The 8,177-nt window shown below is 36.7% G+C and overlaps 1 protein-coding gene across 1 annotated transcript; it reads left to right on the top strand.

Moving 5' to 3' along the window:
• The first annotated feature begins 635 nt into the window (after positions 1–635).
• On the top strand, positions 636–7,624 carry LOC141333864 (uncharacterized). Its single transcript, XM_073839021.1, has 3 exons — positions 636–737; positions 3,330–3,439; positions 6,472–7,624. The coding sequence occupies exons 2-3, from the start codon at positions 3,355–3,357 to the stop codon at positions 7,467–7,469; spliced, it is 1,083 nt and encodes a 360-aa protein (XP_073695122.1). The 5' UTR covers positions 636–737; positions 3,330–3,354; the 3' UTR covers positions 7,470–7,624.
• The last annotated feature ends 553 nt before the right edge of the window (positions 7,625–8,177 follow it).

Below are 8,177 nucleotides of genomic sequence, written 5' to 3'. Positions count from 1 at the left end.
GTTCCAGACAGAAGTGGGGTTTAAAACATAAAAAGTAGTTAAATCCACAAACCTTCAGTCAGCCGAATCACAAACACGGGAGCGCGGCGCAGTTGTATGACGTCATGCTGCCAGAACAAAATAAAGTTCTTAGAAATTCACTAGCCCTGCTTCCCAGTGTGTTTCCCAAAGTATAATATGTTGAAAAGAATATGCCAAAGTCCCTAAATACTCTATTATTTAAGACAGATTTTAAGTGTGGATCCGTGCACACTCCACTGGCTAACTGTCCACAATCCAATGTGTTTACTTTTGGCAAAGGATTCGGTTCAGAACTACAGCAAACAAATAAAAAGCGTTAAAAACTACAAACATGGCGGATGTGCGCGACTGCCGGTTAAACAGAGAGGTAGAAAAAGGGGCTTGAGTTACTACTAATAATAAACATTTAACCTGGTGAAATATTTATTTAATATTATCTGTTTAATATTTCACCTGCAACAACGTTAACTTTTACAAACATCCGTTTGGCCATTTACTTTTAAATGCATCATTTTGCGAAAAACATATGAGCAGAGTTCTCCACAGAAAGACCCACCGCTGGCAGATCGACGTGGTACTTCTTTTCTCTCCAATACGGTAGGAAGTTAAATCAACTGAAATGTGGAGGATGTTTACAGTGACAACATGAATGACTGACCAGTTTACATTGACATTGTGGATGTAACTACACGCGATAGCGCGGTATATTAAACAAGGTAAGAAGTCAATAAGTTAAATCAAATTACATGTGGAGGATATTAACTGTGACAACATTATTTACTGACCAGTTTACATTGACAGTGTTCGTGTAACTACACGCGTTAGCGTGGTCTGTTAAAGAAGCTGATAGTACGTCCCAAAGCTTGTATTTTCTTCTACTAGATACTCAAAAGTGTATACTTCATCTTCACTAAAAGAGTACATACTTTAAAAGCGTACTATGCAGGATGCAGCAGACTGTCAAATAAGAAGATTCAATAAAAGAAATGAGTTGCATATCTTCAATGTTATTACTGAGCTTACTTTTTTCAAAAGCTGCTGGCTTATGCATACATGTCAATATAATCAAGAATAAGGTCAATCTTGATCTTCATATTACAAAGGACTGTAAAGAACTGTTAAGAACTTTTAATTAGTGCTTAGGGTTCACTGATTGAGTTTTATCAGATAGCAAAATTCTCCTCATTTACCAGTATTAATAGTAAATGGTGTTCAGTTTCTAAAAAAAAAAAAAGCAACAACCACTAACATCCATAACATGCATACAAAATGTATACATGTTATTATATTATTTAAATTAAAAAATTACCTAGAATTTCCAGTTATACCTGTAGTAAGCTCAGAAGTGAAGACCAAGATGGGTGACCAGTAAAGGATTCTTAATTAAGAATGTTGCATTGCAGTCATCCAGTCTGACTAAGGCTGTGCTGCATTGTGGCTTTATATAGATTTTTAGGAGGACGTCCTTACAGGTGAAGACAAAGCACTGAGCTCACAAACCTAATGGAGTATGTAAAGGATTTACGCATTTATGGGAACTGTTCAGTTTCACAAGCTCTAATTCAATCAGCATAACTATAGCACTCATTATGAGAGACATCAGGAAAAATCTAAATGCATTTACACTTAACCCAGGTATAGATTAGCTTGAACAATGACTCAAAAAAAGAAAAGAAAAAAATAAATAAATGAGGAAGCACCAGAAAAAAATTATTCTAAAATTTAAAGACATTTTTCCTTCTGCTGACTTTCTAAGGCTATGATTTGATTTTGACTGATGTAATTGTGTCTTTTGCAGTAATGCTATTGAAATGACTTAAATGACATAAATAATGTCCAATCACAAATACATTTGCGATGAAGGATTTTGAATATGTTAACAAATTGATTAATGTGCCTTTTGTTACAAAATAACTAATGTGTGTTATTTGGAAGTATTTTAGAGAGTATAAATAGTAACTATACAGTAAACTGTGTGTTAAATTTAGCAAATTTCTATCTACATACAGCCAAATATATCTAGAGACAACCTCTTGAGGTAAATATTTATAAAGACTTATGAAGAATAATAAAGTCATTGAGATTATTTCTTTATTTTCTTTGACATGTTTGTATATGTACTGCACTTATTGGTTGATTTTATTGGATACATGGCTATATGTAAGTGTATATATGTTTGACTTCAGATTATTTCTAATATTTAATTAATCTGTTATTTGTATAAATCATGTTCATGTTTAAAAGGGATATTCCTGTATGTTTTACATCAGGGGTGTTTAATCTCCCGCTGTCCTGCACAGTTTAGCTCCAACTTGCCACTACAAACCTGTCTGGAAGCCTCTAGTATGCCTAGAAAGGCCATAATTTGCTGGTTCAGGTGTGTTTAACTGGGGTTGGACCTGAATTTTGCAGGACAGCTCTCTAGGAGCAGGAATGGACACCCCTGCTTTGTATATAATCTTCTTTGCTTTAGGTGTGTGTAAAAACAAATGTGAAATCATGGTCTGCAACTTCATGTTAATCATTACTTGAGTTAAGTGTGCTATAGTTATGCTGATTGGATTAGAGCTGAGAATCTGGGAAAATTCCTTTAACTGCGTACATTCTTTGCATACTTTGTCTTCTAAGGATAGCCTCTAAAATCTATATAAAACTACAGTGTTTCACTGCTTCGGTCATTTTTGCTACATGTGTAATTGGATATTGTAGGGATTCTGTCTTAAAACTTTAATTTCACTAATATCATAATGTTTATGTGCACTTTTTTCTCTACCACTGCGATGGAAATACTTCTACAATTTGAGTGTATCTAATAAAATGGTTGCATCTTCTATCTGGAAACTGAACACCATTCACTCTTAACAGTGGTAGATGAGGAGTAACACCTAAGTATGCTGTCATATTGTTTTGCCCATTGATGACAGTGAACATACATCTTTACTCAGTGAACCATTTTTTCTTATGTTTAAAAAAAGCTTATATACATTACCACTGAAATAAATAAGATCAAAGACAAAGCCCATGTTTCCTTTCAGTACTTGTTACATTTCAATGTGTATCTCTTAATCCATAGAGGGGTTTTATGGGAAGTAAACTTTAGTTTGTAAACAAATTTCCAATAAACAACATCTCAAATTTAATTCAAAGCAAATTAATTAATTAATTTTGATCCACAATTAATGTAATCCTTGGGACTGGGAATACACAAATGCTTTTAGTTAATCTTAAATTAAGTGCAGTTCACACTTGCTAAAACAAAAGATCAGTGGTGTTAGTAGTTTTGAGAATCTGTGATCCATCTCTTACAGATTTACGTGACACAGTATCATAAAGATGGCGTTTATTAAAGAGGAGAGTGAAGACGTGAAGATCGAAGAAGTAATCATAGTGAAACAAGAAGATACAGAGGAACAAACAGGTTGGTTCTCATTCTCAAAGTCATTTGATCCTTAATAAAATGTCAGCCTCTACAGAAACAAAATATACAGAAGCAGGGTCTGAAATTTACAACAGCCAACCCTCCAAATGCAGGTAAAAATCAGCTGTGGCGGGTCACGCTATCAAATCACTAGCCATTTTGGTGGGTTACTTTTTGTAAATCGTTCAAAAAGTTAAAGTCAGCTAGTAGAAGTTATGAATAGCAGGTAACTAAAAAAAAAAAAAATGTGTTGGTTCATGTCAACTGTTTAAAGTCTTTCAGACGAATACAGTCAGTTACATTAAAAATGTTCTGGCTCCTCCAATCTTTATAATGGCAGTGAATGGCTGTTGATAGTCTAATAAAGGAAAGGAAGTAAAGGATGTGACTTGTGACAAGTATGGTGACCCATGCCCATGCAAGTGAACACACACCCAGAGCAGTGGGCAGCCAATGCTGTGGCGCCCGGGGAGCCATTGGGGGTTCGGTGCCTTGCTCATAGGTCTCACCTCAGTCATGGTATCGAGGGTGGAGAGAGCACTGGTTATTCACTCCCTCCACCGACAATGCCTGCCCGACCTGATACTCAAACTTGCAACCTTCGGGTTACAAGTCCGATTCTCTAACCATTAGACCATGGCTGCCCCATAAAATGCATCCAACCATCATAGAGGCGCATGCACATACATGAGAGAGTGGCGTTCCAGCACGGAATGACAGTTAGTGTAAATGTTCTTACAAAAAAGCATTGTTTCACATTAGGAGGCCTTTATTACTAGTTGATAAACAGGTGAAAAATATTTATCTTGCAATTTGTGATACAGGTGTAGGTTGGAAACCACAAAAGATGGGCAAATGCATTAAAATGACCCCGAGTCATTTTTTTCTGTTTGTACTATGGTCACCACATCTTAAGACAGGGGTTCAGCTTTACCCCTAATCAAATACACCTGAACAAGTTAATCAAGGTCTTTAGGATCACTAGAAAGGTACAGGCCAGGTGAGTTTAATCAAGGTTGTGGAGAACATCTGTGTCCAAAATAAATTATGTTTGGAATGTGAAAGTAGTTTGTCCCATTCTCACATAATTTGCACTGTATGATATTTCCTCTAGAAGCACATGGATAAAACACTAGAAATTATGTTCTCCGTCTTTTCCATAATATTGGTTAAACTAGCAAACATGTGTCAAGAGTGGATTATTTGACTATCGACAGCTGCGTTTCCATTACCCTTTAAATCGGGTACGCAAAAACTCCCATATATTGCAAAGAAACGCAAAAACTCCCATATATCGCAAAAAAGTTTTTACGCTGACGTGAGGTGGTTTTTCAGGCAATTCGAAAAATTTATATTTCTCAAAACAGCAACGTAAATGTTTTTTTTTCACATTTACAGCTCACATTTGATTAAATATAGGCAAAATCCCACAAAAATCCATTGACGTGACTTATTGCGAGAGGAAAAAATTACGCATAACTTTGGTTAATGGAAACGCTGTCATTTCAAAATATTTTTTAATCAACACTTATAAAATAGTGCCAAAGTTTTGCGCAAATCTGTAATGGAAATGCAGCTAGTGTTGCACAAGTATTATTTCTGCAAATTTTAACAAGACAATTTAAAGGGATAGTTCACCCAAAAATGAAAATTTGATGTTTATCTGGTTACCCCCAGGGCATCCAAGATGTAGGTGGCTTTGTTTCCTCAGAAAAATACAAACGAAGATTTTTAATGAAAACCGGTGCAGTCTGCCATCCTTATCATGGGCTTGGATGGGCACCAAACCTTTAAAAGTAAACAAAAACATGCACAGACAAATCCAAATTACACCCTGCATGCTCGTGATGATACATTGATGTCTTAAGACACGAAACGATCGGTTTTTGTGAGAAACTGAACAGTATTTATATCATTTTTTACCTTTGATACACAGCCACGTCCATCTGTCATGAGCACGAGTTTGGCATCAGTCTCGTCACATGTGCACGCGCTCTAACGTAGAATACGCAAACGCCGTAAGGGGAAATCAGGGAAAAGTCCCGGATGAGTTTGCGCAAGCAAACGCAATCTTTTAGCTTTAAATCGGTTTAAACAATCAGGATATGAATGAGTGTCGTATTCATGCAACAGATCACTTCCGGCGTTTGCGTATTCTACGCCAGAAGCGCGTGCACATGTGACGTGACTGATGCCAAACTCGTGCTCATGACAGATGGACGTGGCTGTGTATCAAAGGTAAAAAATGATATAAATGCTGTTCAGTTTCTCACAAAAACCGATCGTTTCGTGTCTTAAGACATCAATGTATCATCACGAGCCGCAGGGTGTAATTTGGATTTGTCTGTGCATGTTTTTGTTTACTTTTAAAGGTTTGGTGCCCATTCACGTCCATGATAAGGATGGCAAACTGCACCGGTTTTCATTAAAATTCTTCGTTTGTGTTTTTCTGAGGAAATAAAGTCACCTACATCTTGGATGTATTGGGGGTAAGCAGATAAACATCAAATTTTCATTTTTGGGTGAACTATCCCTTTAACTAAAACTTGTTTTGTTTGTGAAAATATATTTCTAAACATAGCATATGCTCAGTATTTCTGGGCTTCCATGTTGTTTATATGCCCAAAACAGTAAAAATGTCAATTAAGTTACCTGTCAACTGTGTTACCCAGCAAACATGGATGGTATTTTATGCACACATTTTTACAGATCACCTTTATTTATGAAGCATTTTATACAATATAGATTGTCAAATTCTAAATGTACCCCTACATTTTATACATTTCTTTTATTGATATTTCCTGAGGTTCCTTGAGCACAAGAGTGTATCCACTGCTCAAGTATTTTAATGGACATCCTTATAAGCCTCTGCCCCCTATGCACTGTTCTCTTTTTTCCCCCCAATGTGATGCCCCTTGATATATGATCTAGTTTTATGTTGGTTTTAATGCTTTGGATGTGTAACTGTTTTGATGTCTGTTGTTTCTGCCTTTACATTGGTGTTAATTTGCATTTCTCTCTTTTTGTCTTAGATCTCGTGGTGTTGAAAAAGGAGAGTGAAGTACTGAATGAAATGGAAGAGAAAGATGAATATGAGAATCATGATGATTTCATACCTAGAGAAAAAACCTTTAGTTGCTCACAGACTGAAAAGTCTTCTTCACGAAGGAGGGCTCCACACACTGGAACTAAAAGTTGCTTCACCTGCCAACAGTGTGAAATGTCTTTCAGTCACCATAAAAAGCTTAAAATCCACATGAGAAATCACATGGAAGAGAAGCTTCGTACCTGCCAACAGTGTGGAAAGCGGTTCGCTTATAAAGTAAGCCTTAAAAGGCACATGAGAATTCACACTGGAGAAAAGCCTTATATATGCCCTCAGTGTGGAAGGAGTTTTACTCAACCTGGAAACCTTAAAGTCCACATGAGCGTTCACACAGGACAGAAGCCTTTTACCTGCCAAGAGTGTGGAAAGAGTTTCAACCGAAAAGGGAACCTCAACTGCCACATGAGAGTTCACACTGGGGATAGCCTTTTCACCTGCCAACAATGTGGAACAAGTTTCACTCAAAAAACGACCTTCTACAGGCACATTAGGATTCACACCAGAGAGAAGCCTTACACCTGCCAGCAATGTGGGAAAAGTTTTGATCAACATGAAAACTTTCAAGTCCACTTGAGACTTCACTCCGGAGAGAAACCCTACACATGCCTTCATTGTGGAAAGAGTTTCATTCAAAAAGGACACTTTAAAGACCACGTGAGAATTCACTCTGGGGAGAGACGCTACATATGCCCTCAGTGTGATAAGAGTTTTAATCAAAAACGACACCTTGAAGAGCACATAAGAATTCATACAGGAGAGAAGCCTTTCACCTGCGAACAATGTGGAAAAAGTTTCAACCGGAAAGGAATCCTTAACAGGCACATGAGAGTTCACACTGATGAGAAGCCATTTAAATGTGGTCACTGTGGAATGAGTTTTAAATATAAAGTAGGCCTGAAGTACCACATGAGTATTCACATATGAGAGAACTGTTATGTTTATATGTCATCAGTTTCGAATTTGTTTCACTGAAAGGAAACTTTATGTTTGTGAGACTGTATAATTTGCTGATTACTGTTACAGTCATAAATCGACTCACAATTAATATCCATTGATTAGGCAATGTATTGATTAGTCAAATGAAAAATAAATAAGATACAATTCCACAGACTCACAAGTTTTTCTGAACTTACAAAACTTAACATAGGTCTTCAACCCGCCTCCTGGCACGTCCTGATATTGCTAAATTAGATGTGTTCCTGGGTCAGCATATTTTGTTGACCCTGGAACATCATTTTAATCCAAAAATTAAATTTTGACCATATTCCTACAACTAAACCTAACCTTACCCATGAGTAATCCCTAAAACCAGAGGATATGATAGACGAATGACTCTGATATACAAATACAAAACACTGAATGTAAGCCTAAACTTTACAAAAACATAAAACTGTTTTTTCAAATCTGATTGGTTAATCACAATGTTGTTCCAGGGTCAACAAAGATGTTGATCCAGGAACATGTCACGCTTGGTAAAATCAGGTTATGCCTGTTCGCACTGTTCCTGGGGACCCACTTTAGAGTAGGGATGTCCCGATCAGGTTTTTTTGCCCTCGAGTCCGAGTCATTTGATTTCGAGTATCTGCCGATACCGAGTCCCTTCTATAATACATAAAAAAAGAATAAAGAAGA

This window comes from Garra rufa, chromosome 4 (assembly GCF_049309525.1).
Source record: "Garra rufa chromosome 4, GarRuf1.0, whole genome shotgun sequence".
NCBI classification, from domain to species: Eukaryota; Metazoa; Chordata; class Actinopteri; order Cypriniformes; family Cyprinidae; genus Garra; species Garra rufa.
This window is presented reverse-complemented; position numbering and strand designations above follow the sequence as displayed.

Coding starts and splice junctions, on each gene's coding strand:
- LOC141333864 (XM_073839021.1), top strand. CDS start 3,355: ATGGCGTTTATTAAAGAGGAGAGTGAAGACGTGAAGATCGAAGAAGTA. Junction 3,440..6,471: donor AGATACAGAGGAACAAACAG/GTTGGTTCTCAT, acceptor TTTTTGTCTTAG/ATCTCGTGGTGTTGAAAAAG.